Source organism: Erythrolamprus reginae, chromosome 6 (genome assembly GCF_031021105.1).
Source record: "Erythrolamprus reginae isolate rEryReg1 chromosome 6, rEryReg1.hap1, whole genome shotgun sequence".
In the NCBI taxonomy this organism is placed as follows: Eukaryota; Metazoa; Chordata; class Lepidosauria; order Squamata; family Dipsadidae; genus Erythrolamprus; species Erythrolamprus reginae.
In genome coordinates, this window is record NC_091955.1 from 86064564 (window position 1) to 86079305 (window position 14742).

At 41.0% G+C, this 14742-nt stretch overlaps 1 protein-coding gene across 7 annotated transcripts in view; it reads right to left on the minus strand.

The window, feature by feature from the left end:
• Window positions 1-211: 211 nt before the first annotated feature.
• EPS8 (EGFR pathway substrate 8, signaling adaptor) overlaps window positions 212-14742 on the minus strand; it is a 229909-nt gene continuing 215378 nt past the window's right edge. For all 7 annotated transcript variants that reach the window (XM_070754296.1, XM_070754291.1, XM_070754294.1 and 4 more), the window contains exons 18-21: window positions 11066-11279; window positions 6598-6778; window positions 3639-3768; window positions 212-1025 (exon numbers count right to left, since the gene is read on the minus strand). In XM_070754296.1, the coding sequence (XP_070610397.1) occupies window positions 912-1025; window positions 3639-3768; window positions 6598-6778; window positions 11066-11279 (639 nt within the window). In that variant the 3' untranslated portion in view covers window positions 212-911. The remainder of the gene's footprint in view (window positions 1026-3638; window positions 3769-6597; window positions 6779-11065; window positions 11280-14742) is intronic.

A 14742-nucleotide genomic window follows, 5' to 3' on the forward strand; every position in this document is an offset into this window, starting at 1 on the left:
TAAGAAATAATACTGTGAACTATCATGTGGATATCAAAGTAAGATCTAAATGCCCCTACTTTTAAAAAACTTGTGCTATTGTTTATTAAGTGTTTTTCCTTGATTCGTACTTATTCCTCCCCCCCCCCCCCAAAAAAAACCCAGACAAATAATTGAAATGCAGAATAAATTACATTGCTATGTACACTTCCATTAAGAAATCATGACATGATGCCGTTAGAAGAATTTAATCTGTGCTTGTAAGATTAGGGTGGTCATTGATCATATAATTAAAAATACATCTGGGAATTTCTACATAAATGTGGAGATCTTAAGTGCTAGAAGATAAGAAAAGCCGCAGTCCATAATTATGAAAAACCGTATGGATGGCATGAATAAAAGGAATGTTATGCCATCATAAAACCCTTCGAGGTCCTGTTGATTTTAATGGCAGACATTTAAATATTTGTTTCGTTGAAATCAATGGACAAGACAATCCACTCTGGCTGGATCGCGCTTTTTGGATTTTCTGCTTGATTGCAGATTTCAACACATTTCGTCAGCTCAGTCTGTGGACAACTCAAAAAACTGCAATGTGACTTTACTAGGCTGTGGAAAAAAGATGACCGAAGCATGAATTTCTCCCGGGAGGCCTCTTTAAGGAACCTCCTCCAGGGAATATTCTTCTCTACATATATATATTTTTTTCCGTCAAGGGAGAGGCAAAACAACAATTGTATCCTCCCTCTTGGCTCCCAACTGCATGCTCCCTTAATGGCATGATATCCTAGTTACATAAATAAAGACAATCCCCTGACATTTCCCCCTCATGGCTTCCTAAAACAAAGCATGATGGAACAATGCCAAGAATAACGGGTTTCCGCGCCCCCCCCCTCGACAATAACCACAAAAACTTCTGTAGATGAGTCTCATTAGTGGCCACTGCTCTCGTCAAAAGATTCGACCCCTGAATCGGTGGCGGCTGCGTTGAGTTTCTCCTTCCGCCGTTTCATGATCTCTTGCAGTTCGGAACCGGCACTGGAATTCTGTAGGAATAGACAAAACATGTTTTTTCTTCCAGAAATGTATCATATTTTTCGGAGTACAAGACGCAACTTTTTACCCCAAAAAGAAGATGAAAACTTGGGCGTGTCTTAGACACGAAACGTAGCCCCACCCACTAGGCGGGGGTTCCAGCAAGATTTGGGATCTGCGCATGCATAGGAAGGAAAACTTGTGAGAAGATGTGCGGGCGTGTGAGATTTCGGCAAAAAACCGCCCAAAAAATCACCGAAATCTCCCACAAGCAGGCGTTCTCTCACAAGATTTTGCTTTCTGTACATGCACAGAAGCCAAATTTATTTTATTTATTAATTTAATTGGATTTGTATGCCGCCCCTCTCCGAGGACTCACAGCATGGACAAAAACAGAACAATATGAATCTAATTAATAATACATTAAAACAATAATTAAAATTCTAATTAAAAGAAAACCAATCATTCAACAAACATACTGAAAACATTCGTTGGTCAGGGGGAAGAGATAAAAACCCCAAGCCTGGTGGCAAAGATGAGTTTTTAAACTCTTTCGGAAGGCGAGGGGGGTGAGGGCAGTGCGAATCTCCGCGGGGAGCTGATTCCATATCTTGCGCCGATGCACATGCCCACCTGCCAGTCGCCCAGATCTGTGCGCAGAGATCAATTTCCGCTACCAGTGCGCCGCCCCCCCGTCCATGTAGAAACCCAATACTGCCAGCCACCCAGCTACCCCCACCCTTTGGCCTCTGCCTCGCAGCAATTTATCTCCTTGCAGCAAACAGAACAGAGCCTGTTAAGCCAAGCAGCTCATTATCAGCTTCCCGACTCTCATCTGATTTGAGGTTGCAAGGCAAAGCCACCTGCTAAAATGAAAGTGAAACTAAAGTGCAGCTTTAGCTGCAAGGAGGCAAGAGGCAGTGGCTGAATTTTTTTTTTTTTTGTGCTAATCAGTTGCTGAATCTGGATGCAAGGAGATAAGTAATAACTATAAATGTCTATAGCGGTGGTTCTCAATCTTTCTATACATTTTATTAATTTTCATAAAATAGACAAAACTGACAAACATACATTTAACATAAAAATGGGGTTGCAACTTCCCCGCTTATTCTAGAAGTTAAATTTCGATACAGAAAAAATAATACATTGTTAATACTATAACTCTACTTATTACTTTAAATGAAAAGAAGAAACTTGTTTAACCTTATGAATCTTCATATATAAATTACATCCAACACAAAATTTAAATCATATCCATACTTCTACAATTCTCCTGTTCTTTTTACTTTTACTTCTTTTTCTTATTTATCCATATATACACTTTATTCCAAATCTCATAAAATTATGTTTCTTCTTGGTCTTTTAACCTTTCTAATGCTGCAACTCCTTCATACACTTCCTCATGTTGTGGTGACCCCGAACCATAAGTCTAGCACCAATTCTCCCAAAAGAGCTTTAAGCTGATTGGCAGGAAGGTCAGAGGGACACTCCCACTGTAAACGCCTGATTGGTCAGATTGTAAAAATATGTTCCAAGGTGCCAGAATAGAAGCTTTAGTTTCTAACACCTTGGGAAATTTGTCTTTTCCCAGGATCATAGGTGACCCCCTTGAAATGGTCGTTCGACCCCCAAAGGGGTCCCGACCCCCAGGTTGAAAACCACTCCTCTATAGAAAGTTTAAATTATTAGACTTATTTTTTTAAAGACTGATTTATTATTCTTCTAGACAACTTTAAAAAATGAAGAGTTTTTTCAAAGTAAATGCTTGATCTCAAGAAGCCCAGTGGAGATTTTTGCAGTATCCTTCCCCCAGGAGTGGGGAGGGAATGGGGATTTTGCAGTATCCTTCCCCTGCCATGCCCACCGCTAGCTTCTTGCTCCCTGATCCAAGGTAGACAAACACCCTCCTTTATTTATTCATCAAATTTAAATGCCACCCAACTCTATCAAGAGTGGGCTTCCCTCCATGAACACTTCTTTGCACAAGGTGACCAACTCCTGAGATACAGTGTGCTAGATGAATAGAAAGCTTAGAACTAAGACGCCTTAAACAAGATCTAAGTATTGCTCACAAGATCATATGTTGCAACGTCCTGCCTGTCGGCGACTACTTCAGCTTCAACCACAACAACACAAGAGCACACAACAGATTTAAAATTAATATTAGCCGCTCCAAACTTGACTGTAAAAAATATGACTTCAGTAACCGAGTTGTCGAAGCGTGGAACTCATTACCGGACTCCATAGTGTCATCCCCAAACCCCCAACACTTTACCCTTAGATTATCTACGGTTGACCTATCCATATTCCTAAGAGGTCAGTAAGGGACAAGTACAAGTGCACTAGAGTGCCTTCCGTCCCCTATCCTATTGCTCTCCTATATCTCCTATACCTTTCTTCTATTCCTATATCTCTTCTATTCTTTCATTGATATGTTCTATTACTATACCTTCTTGTCTATTATTTCTTATTTTACTATGAGTATCTCCTCTATAACCTTCATCGTGTATTTTACTATGTGTATATAGATATATACCCACTAAAACCCTCATTGTGTATTGGAATAAATAAAAAAATAAAAAAATAAAAAAATAAAATAAAAAAATAACATATTCACCACTTACGTCTAGTGCCGCCTTCTGAACAGTAATTTGGCTGTAGACTCGAGCGCCTTCTGGACATACAGTTTTAAGCTCATCTTTGTTGAGGGAAAACAGCTGCGCCCCAGTCAAAACTCCAAGGCTGTTCACAGTCCTGGAATGATGAGTAATAACACATGAGCAATGACCCCTTTACATCTGAGAGGAACAGATTCTAATTACACTGGTCAACACACACAAAAATCATCTGCTGATTCCAAAACTATGTCTAGTTTTGTTCTATCACATAAAGTTTCTGTTGTGATTAGCTCTGGCCCAGCTCCTGCCCCAAGGACTGTGGATGTGGGGGAGACATCCACATGCTGCAGGCCTGTTTTGCCCCCGGTGGAATCTGCTGATGAAGGCTCCTCTGACCAAGAAGACATGAGTGACAGGGAGGAGGAGAGTGGGGCAGACAGCTCAGAAGGAGATCAATTATCTAGCTCCTCCTTGGATTCAGAACAAGAGTTAATGATACAGCCACGCATGCGGAGAGCGATGCATAGGCAGCAACAACTGAGAGATTATTATCAAAGAAAATGCGGCCACCTGTGGTTGGGTGGGGCTGTGGTAATTAGTGAGGCTGCTATAAATAGCAGCCTATGGGTTTGGCCATTGTGGAGGATTATCTGATCGTTGTGTTTCGTGACTGCTTTACTGACTTTGACCTTTTGTGTGCTGATTTTTCCCTGCTTTGAAACTAAACCAGAGCAAAGTGTGTGTCACTTTGTGGAAGAAGAAGGACTGTGAATTGCCTTACAGCTGCAAGCTAAGTATCACAGAACTGATAAGGGACTTGTACAAATTACAAGTTTGGTTGGAGACGAGTGCTCTTTGCTATACCAAAAGAGGGCTTGGTTTAAGTGAATTTTCTTATAAAGAACATCATTTTGAATTTTCAAACGTGTGTGTGTCTGAAATTTGTACCTGTGAATTTTTGGGAGGATTCTACCAGAGAGCCCGACAGAACAGTTTCTGATATAGAAGCATTTTTGTTATTATGTTATTTCTGCAATTTCTGGTAATTACTGTTTTCTTAATGTTGCCAGTATGTTTCCTATGCCTTACAATAATGATGCTGCTCCGTGGAAACTATACCTGCTTCAGAAAAACCTATATACATTTTTGAAATCAGAACAAAAAAAAAAGATTCAGGAAAGTACAACTGCGATGATTACAAAAAGTATATTTTTTTTGGTAGACCTGTGTTATTTAACAGAAGCAGACAAAGGAAGAACCCTGTGATCTTTCAGATGCTATTGTACTATAATTCATTATTCCATGCCTTAACTAACCAAGCTAATTGGGAATGACAAAAATTGGGTTCGGACAGCATGTAGACCTCTTGTGAACCTCATCCCATATTTAAGAGATGCCTAAAAGGGCATACATAACAGAGACATAGAAACATAGAAACATAGAAGTCTGACGGCAGAAAAAGACCTCATGGTCCATCTAGTCTGCCCTTATACTATTTTCTGTATTTTATCTTAGGATGTATGTATGTTTATCCCAGGCATGTTTAAATTCACTTACTGTGGATTTACCAACCACGTCTGCTGGAAGTTTGTTCCAAGCATCTACTACTCTTTCAGTAAAATAATATTTTCTCATGTTGCTTTTGATCTTTCCCCCAACTAACTTCAGATTGTGTCCATTTGTTCTTGTGTTCACTTTCCTATTAAAAACACTTCCCTCCTGGACCTTATTTAACCCTTTAACATATTTAAATGTTTCGATCATGTCCCCCCTTTTCCTTCCGTCCTCCAGACTATACAGATTGAGTTCATGAAGTCTTTCCTGATACGTTTTATGCTTAAGACCTTCCACCCTTCTTGTAGCCCGTCTTTGGACCCGTTCAATTTTGTCAATATCTTTTTGTAGATGAGGTCTCCAGAACTCAACACAGTATTCCAAATGTGGTCTCACCAGCGCTCTATATAGCGGGATCATAATCTCCCTCTTCCTGCTTGTTATACCTCTAGCTATGCAGCCAAGCATCCTACTTGCTTTTCACCCATGTCTCCTTTTAGTTTTTCCATTTTACTCATTCAAATTTTTAATTTTTGTTTGAAGAATAGATAACTAAATAACTAAATAAATGGAATGCCAAACATCAGGAGATTCAGGATTTATTTCAAGTTTAAAGCTCTCTAGAAGAATCTGAACTACTAACGGTCAAAGGGAAATGAGCAGGAGAGAAGAAAGACACACAGGGACTCATGACTGATAATAATTAATAATAATAATAATAATAATTATTATTATTATTATTATTTATTAGATTTGTATGCTGCCCTCTCCAAAGACTCGGGGCGGCTCACAACAATAATAAAAACAATGCTACAGTGGAACAAATCTAATATTAAAAGAGAAATAATATGTGTTTGACCCCTCCCTCGGGCTCCGTTTGGTCAGCTCCTACATGGCAATAATTTCCCAATCATATCGTGAAACAACGCAATTACACATTCACGTAACTCAAAATAAAATCACTTTCACATGATATCCCTCGGGTCCAAGGTTTAAGCATACACAATGTCGGTTGGCGGGCCCCAGGGGAAGAGTCTTCTCTGTGGCGGCCCCGGCCCTCTGGAACCAACTCCCCGCCGGAGATTAGAACTGCCCCTACTCTCCTTGCCTTCCATAAGCTCCTTAAGACCCACCTTTGTCGTTAGGGGGAACTGAGACATCTCCCCCGGGCATATACAATTTATGAATGGTATGTCTGGATGTATGTTTGTTTAGGGGTTAAATGGGGTTTTTAAAATATTTTTAGATTTGTTGTAAATTGTTTTTCACTTTGTTGTGAGCCGCCCCGAGTCTGCGGAGAGGGGCGGCATACAAATCTAAATAATAAAATTAATAAATAAAATAAATAAATACATACAGCTGTTTGAATCTGTGGTTAATTCAAAAGAGCTGGTTACTCCTTTGGACTTACACTGAGTTGAATCCTTTGGCCTGCAGCCAAACTTTAATGTCTTCCGGAGAGGAGTCGTAATTGATATTGACTATGGGGGCATTCGAGCGTGGCACTTGGAACTTCTTTTGGGCAGCATTCCGGCCGATGGTGAGACGATGAATGAGTTCGTCTTGAACTTCCTCCATCTGAGATTTCCTTCCTACGAAGTGGGCAAAGGAAGAGAAGTGGAGGAGATTGGCAGTTCAAGTCAGTGATACACATTCAATACTCCATGACAGACAGGGTCAGATCAATCCAAAGGAAAGGAAACTACAGCAGTGATTCTCAACCTGTATTGTTCAACTCGATTTCTTTATATATATATATAAATATATAAATCTCCCTTAATTTTCAAATTCATCAAAAAACATGTGACATATATATATATATGATTCGACACATATAGATAGAATTGTCAGCTATCAATAAAATTAACTGCCTTGGAAATGGCCCTCGGTTGGGCCGAGAGGCAAATAAGGAGCTGTGATGTTCCTTCAATACACCAGGGCGATTCGACACAAAAATATGTAACCCTTCCCTGGTGCAGAGCTGAAGGGATTGGATACTGTAGCCTAAAGGATAATTCTCTGCCTTACAAGGCAAAGGTTGCAGGTTCAAGTCCCAGTGGGTATGGCTAGCTGATGAGGCCAAAATAAGGCCGAAATAGATCTATCCTAGTGTCCCTTAATTTTCAAATTCAGCAAAAAAACATGTGACATATACATTATATATATTAAAACTCATATGTATTTGTATTGTTTCTTGTACAATCCCTTTATCTTTTGCATCCCTTCCCTATTTACCTTCTGTAAAGATTATATATATATATGTTTTCGTAGATTTTCACGGGTATATGTATGTAGATTGTTCTGAGTTCGGGTTTTGCCCCGTGTAATATTTTGAGTGTCTATGCGACGTTTCGGTGAAATCACATTCACCATCATCAGGCTGAAGTTATAAGCTTCGTGCTGCTGTAAATATGGAACAAAAGAGATGACACGTCCTGCCTACCAGAGATTTGGAAGCCAGCCTTAAACAAAAAAACATATCATAATCATCACCATGTCAATCCTTCAACTAAATGTGATTCCACCAACCAATCAAATCACTAAAACATAGTCACCCAATCTATTTGCTACATTCAAACCAAATCTCCACCCCCAACACTATATATAAGGAACAAATGGCAGTTGCAAACATTCCATATTTACAGCAGCACGAAGCTTATAACTTCAGCCTGATGATGGTGAATGCGATTTCACCGAAACATCGCATAGACACTCAAAATATTACACGGGGCAAAACCCGAACTCAGAACAATCTACACACACACACACACACACACACACACACACACACACACACACACATATATATACACACACACACATATATATATATACACACACACATATATATATATATACACACACACATATATATATATATACACACATATACATACATACATATGAGTTTTAAGTATATGATTGTACATCAAAATACACATTTATATATTAAAAAAGAAGAGAAGAGAAAAGAAAAGAAAAAAGGAGAAAGGGGCAAGAGGGAAACAAAGAGAAGGGAACAACAGGAAATGAAACAAAAAAACAAAAAGAGAAAAAGAAATAAACTCATATCTATAAATTTGTCAAATGTCATAGTTGATGTCAACTTATCTGTTGACCCGATTACAGCTTTTAAGATCTTTACTGTCAGAATACATAATATTTAGTAAGATTCCAAATGTGGGTTTGAATTAACATTTTTGTCATTTTAAAGTATTTGTCCTTTTCCATTGATTTTTGTTATTGTTTTGTGGATTTGTGGGTTCGCTGATTGGACTCAATTTCATCAGAGTTACCTTTGACCTCAGAAGGCCGGGGTGGGTGTAGCCAGCTCGATGTCACTCATGTCGGGGGCACCTGTAGCAGCCCAAGAGCTCTGCCAGTGAAAATCGTCTCCTGATCTCCATTTTTGGCTGTGACAGCCTCCTGCAACCCTTTGCCGGGGAAAACAGAGCATGGGAGGGCTGCATGCATCTCTCCCAAACTCTGTTTTCGCTGGCAAAGGGTTGCAGGAGGCCGCAGTAGCCAAAAACGGAGCTTGGGAGCCCATTTTCACTGGCAGAGGACTGCGGGTTGGTTCTTCGCTTTTTCCAGGCTGGCCCTGTGGGCCGGATCAAGCCCCTCATGGGATGGCTCGAGCTCCCGGGCCTTGAATTTGACACCCCTGGCCTACAGTATTTATCTGCATCCGAGTACTCATTGCTCAGAATGAGTGCAAGGAAAGACAAACCATTGTGCATGGGATGAATATGTCTACCAAGTTTTATCATGCTTGGATTTTGAAGGTCAAGCTTTTCCTGTATTCTTTTCGCATCTATTTATGGGGGGGGTTAAAAAAAGAAAAATCTGAAAAGACATTAGTATGTGCAGTATCTTGGCACAGATGTCTTTCATTCCATTCTGTTAGCATATTGTACGTAACCTACTTGGGTGTTGCCATACAATAGCTAACAATGTTACTTTGTAAAAATGTAAAGACTGTACCTTTAAGGAAATATTACAGGTTGGCCATAAGAGGGCGCCAACACCGTTCCCTTTTGGGGGGAGATACTTTGTTAGAGATATATTTGCCGTGAGCTGTATTCTTGCTGTGCATGTGGTTTCTAAACTATTAGTAGTATTATAGTGTTGATTCTGTATATTTGTAAATAATATTATTGTTGTATATACATTGATACTAAGTATGGCTAACCCACATTTCCTACACCACAACTCTGCTTAATGTGTGTTGAAGGTTTCGTACCGAGAGCTACTAACACATGCACTGCTCTGTGTACTGCGTGAGCATTTCTTTTCAATCATCTTTCCTTATTGCACGGTATTTTTCTGCACACTCCCCTCTAATATGCCCCTCTTCGTATGTTCCTTTCTCTCTATTTTGTGCACATAGATTCAGTTGTAAACCGTATGCCAAACATCAAATTGTCTGTGCAATTGGGATCTTCTTTATGCCTAAATTCAAAAATGAGAATCGGATATGTTTACATTAAAACTAGAATCAAACAATTTTATCCTCTTCTCTGAACCATGATTTGCAAAACTGGCCAAGTCTATCTACTTTCAGAATTTGGAATGAGAACAGTTCTAATTTCCAAATTATATTGCATTTTGAAGCCAGGGAGCATGTGGAATAACCACAAAAGTTATTCTGGACTCATGCAAATATCAAGATTGGAAATAACTGTCTAGGCAATATTTTTTAAAAAAATGTTTAAAATGTAATCTTTCTGCCTTCCTTCTGTTGGTAAAAATTAATCATGTACCTAACGTCATCATGTTTTCTCCCTGTTATTACAAGGATTAGGAATCTGGCTTTTAAACAAAGCAGTCCCTCTCCCACCCTGTCATTTTGTAAAAAACTACTTTTTTCTGGATGACATTCAGTTGTGGAGGGAGGGAGGGAGGAAGGAAGGAAGGAAGAAAAAAGAAGGAAGGAAGGAAAGAAGAAAGGGGAAGGAAGGAAAGAAGGAAGAAAAAAGAAGGAAGGAAGGAAGGAAGGAAGGAAAAAAGGAAGGGGAAGGAAGGAAGAAAAAAGAAGGAAGGAAGAAAAAAGAAGGAAGGAAGGAAGGAAAGAAGGAAGAAAGGGGAAGGAAGGAAAGAAGGAAGAAAAAAGAAGGAAGGAAGGAAGGAAGGAAAAAAGAAAGGGGAAGGAAGGAAAGAAGGAAGAAAAAAGAAGGAAGGAAGGAAGGAAAAAAGAAAGGGGAAGGAAGGAAGAAAAAAGGAGGAAGGAAGGAAGGAAGGAAGGAAGGAAGGAAAGAAGAAAGGGAAATGCAAGAATTTTCCTCCCATCTGTCAGACTTTCCTATCATCAGTGGAACGACTTGCCTCCAGAACACTGACGGTTTCCTCTTCTTCGGCGCTAACGGTGTGCCCTCCGAGCCCATCGTGGGCGCGGGCATGTCCAGTAGACACACATGGGCCTGTTGCCACGAGATTTAGCTTCTGCACAACAAGTGAAATCTTGCATGAGGATGCACGTGCCCGAGAGATTTTGGCGATTTTCGCCGATATTTTTGCTTCTGCGCATGCAGAAATGATGAAAATCACTGAAATCTCACCCACGCGAGCGTCCTCAGAAAAGATTTCATTTGCTGTGCATGCGCAGAAGCCAAATCTCACACAGGGGCGCACGTGCACATGTCGGGGACATGCAGCTGTGTGCGTATCCCGGATTTCCCTACCAGGACGGCACACCAGATAGCGTAACCTGGAACCCAGAAGCTGTAGATGCTCCAACAATGGAGGTCTTTAAGAAGAGATTGGACAACCGCTTGTCTGAAATGGCTTAAGGTTTCCTGCTTGAGCAGGAGGTTGGACTACAAGGCCTTCAAGGTCCCTTCCAACTCTGTCGTTCTGAAAGAAACAAAGATGAACCTCACGGTCAACAGGGAGCAGTTTTTGCCTCTGGCCCTCCCGGCCACCGTCGCTTGATGTGCTGCTCTGGCGGCTGATGGCCCCGGGGATCTTTGGCACCGGAACGGGCACAGGGGCCGGGACGCAGGGCGGGAGAGGGACCGGAAGCGGCATCTGTGGTGGCAAAGGAGCAGCAGGCGTGGGGTCTGGTTGCTTTGGAACAAACTCCGTCCGTTGTTTCTGCACAATAGAAGGAAACATTCATTTACCAAAGTGGGAATGGAGGGAATTAATTCAAACATTTTTGGAGGAAAAAAATATATCTGCATTTCCCCAAGCAAATGTTTGCTGTGTACAAACCTACTCATCTCCAGAGAAACACAATAAGGTAACACACACACACATGCATTTCAACAAATTTCAGGGGAAGGCAAAGAAATGAAATCATGAAGTCCAATCTGCTCTGTCATTCTCTCTTAAACACTCTTTTTGTAAAAGGGAAAAAAAAGAATAGGAACCAGGGGTAAAATTCAGCAGGTTCTAACAGGTTCTGGAGAACCAATAGCGGAAATTTTGAGTAGTTAGGAGAATCGGCAAATAGTACTTCTGGCTAGCCCCAGAGTGAGGAGGGAATAGGGATTTTGCAGTATCCTTCCCCTGGAGTGGGTGGGAATGGAGATTTTGCAGTATCCTTCCCCTGGAGTAGGAAGGGAATGGAGATTTTGCAGTATCCTTCCCCTGGAGTAGGAAGGGAATGGAGATTTTGCAGTATCCTTCCCCTGGAGTAGGAAGGGAATGGAGATTTTGCAGTATCCTTCCCCTGGAGTAGGAAGGGAATGGAGATTTTGCAGTATCCTTCCCCTGGAGTAGGAAGGGAATGGAGATTTTGCAGTATCCTTCCCCTGGAGTGGGTGGGAATGGAGATTTTGCAGTATCCTTCCCCTGGAGTAGGAAGGGAATGGAGATTTTGCAGTATCCTTCCCCTGGAGTAGGAAGGGAATGGAGATTTTGCAGTATCCTTCCCCTGGAGTAGGAAGGGAATGGAAATTTTGCAGTATCCTTCCCCTGGAGTGGGTGGGAACGGAGATTTTGCAGTATCCTTCCCCTGGAGTAGGAAGGGAATGGAGATTTTGCAGTATCCTTCCCCTGGAGTGGGTGGGAATGGAGATTTTGCAGTATCCTTCTCCTGGAGTGGGTGGGAATGGAGATTTTGCAGTACCCTTCCCCTGGAGTGGGTGGGAATGGAGATTTTGCAGTATCCTTCCCCTGGAGTGGGTGGGAATGGAGATTTTGCAGTACCCTTCCCCTGGAGTGGGTGGGAATGGAGATTTTGCAGTATCCTTCCCCTGCCACGCCCACCAAGCCACACTCAGAGCCGGCAGGGAAAAAGTTTGAATTTATCCATTTTTATCCTGTTCATCAGACTGTTTTCCTTCATTCCATTACACTCCCCTCCTTCTATTTCCATCTCCTCCTTCTATCTTCTTACTCCTTCTCTCCCCCTCCTATTTTCCTCCACTCATTCTTCTCTCTCTTCCTCTTTCTCTCTCTTTACCTCTCCTTGAGTGCTTATCCTAGTTCATCTCATATTTTACAGACTGATGACATATGACGTACATTTTTAATCTAATCGTGCCTCTCCTATAATCCTTATGTTCATATCTTTTTTGTCTATATAACTCTTTACTCTTGGTATATGTTACTCATCTGATGCTTCCTCTTCTAAACCTCGTTTTGTTTCCTGGGTCTACCACCAATTAATTTTTAATTTTGTTCCCTAATTAACCGCTATAGCTTAAGTTCAAAAATATTTACTGTCCCTCATGCCTCTTAATTCAAACCCGTTTTGCTCCCTCTCCTCGCTTAATATCTTTATTCATCATTCACCCCCCCACCCCCAGTTCTAACATTTCTAAATGCCCTAAATTCCTAACATTGAGGTAAACTAATTTTAGTAGTGATCCATTTTCATGAATGGATTGTTTTTGGTTTATAACTTTGTACTTCTTTTCTGTGCTCTGCCTACCAATGATTCCCGTGAAATGTAAGCATAGGATAGGCATGATTGTAAGTTATAAGAAGTTGATTTGGGTGGAGACAGAAAAAAAGGTACCAAGAACTCCAGCACACTTAATTAACAATTTTCTCCAACTCTTTTTTTAAAAAAATATTGTTTCAAGTATTACCTCAGAGAGTTCTTCTAGTAATTGCTATGAGGGAAACAAAGTCAATCAATGCAAATTAGTCTTAAATTTAGAAAAGTGCCCAAAAAACAAACTTAGAACTGCCACCATAATTCAAACAACCTTTGAATGGATATTCATTCATTAATATTAATGGATATTCATTAGCTCTAGGGCAGTAATGGCAAACCTTTTTTTCCTCAGATGCCGAAAGGGTGTGGGCATGCAGTATTGTGCATGCGTGAGTGCCCACACCCATAATTCAATGCCCGGGGAGGGCGAAAGCAGCTTCCTCCACCCACCGGAGACCCTCTGGAAGCTGGAAACTGTTGGCCTGTTTCCCAACTTCTGGTGGGCCCAGTAGGCTCGTGTTTCGCCCTCCCCAGGCTCCAAAGGCTCCCCTAGATCCTAGGGAGAGTAAAAACGCCCTCCTCCATCCCCGCGGAGGCTCTCTGGAAGCCAAAAACGCTCCCAGAGCTTCTGTGTAAGCCAAAAATCAGCTGGCCGGCACACACATGCACATTGGAGCTGAGCTACGGCAACGGCTTGTGTGCCAACAGATATGGCTCCACGTGCCATCGGTGGCACCCATGCCATAGGTTCGCCATCACTGCTCTAGGGTCATGGCGGTTGTTTAATAATTTTTAAATAGCGGTAGAAACAAAATGAAACGGACATTGCCTAGCTAGAGGTATAACAAGCAGGAAGAGGGAGATTATGATCCCGCTATATAGAGCGCTGGTGAGACCACATTTGGAATACTGTGTTCAGTTCTGGAGACCTCACCTATAAAAAGATATTGACAAAATTGAACGGGTCCAAAGACGGGATACAAGAATGGTGGAAGGTCTTAAGCATAAAACGTATCAGGAAAGACTTAATGAACTCAATCTGTATAGTCTGGAGGACAGAAGGAAAAGGGGGGACATGATTGAAACATTTAAATATATTAAAGGGTTAAATAAGGTCCGGGGGGAAGTGTTTTTAATAGGAAAGTGAACAAAAGAACAAGGGGACACAATCTGAAGTTAGTTGGGGGAAAGATCAAAAGCAACATGAGAAAATATTATTTTACTGAAAGAGTAGTAGATCTTTGGAACAAACTTCCAGCAGACGTGGTAGATAAATCCACAGTAACTGAATTTAAACATGCCTGGGATAAACATAGATCCATCCTAAGATAAAATACAGAAAATAGTATAAGGGCAGACTAGATGGACCATGAGGTCTTTTTCTGCCGTCAGACTTCTATGTTTCTATGTTTCTATATCACATAAGGCTAAGAGACAAAAGTAGAATGAAATGTTTTATGGTATATTGAAGTAAAAGTGAATACAACACTATGCAACCCTACCACATCCTGAAGTAATAAAACACCAGTTTTCCCAGCCAAGTGGTATTATGGAATGCTCGCAAAGTTCAATTGAGCCACTGGAAATCAAAGCATTTTCAAAACAGAAGTGTTGATTTTAAAAGGGAATTCAAGCACTTCATGTGTAATTAGGCAGGTCACACCATTA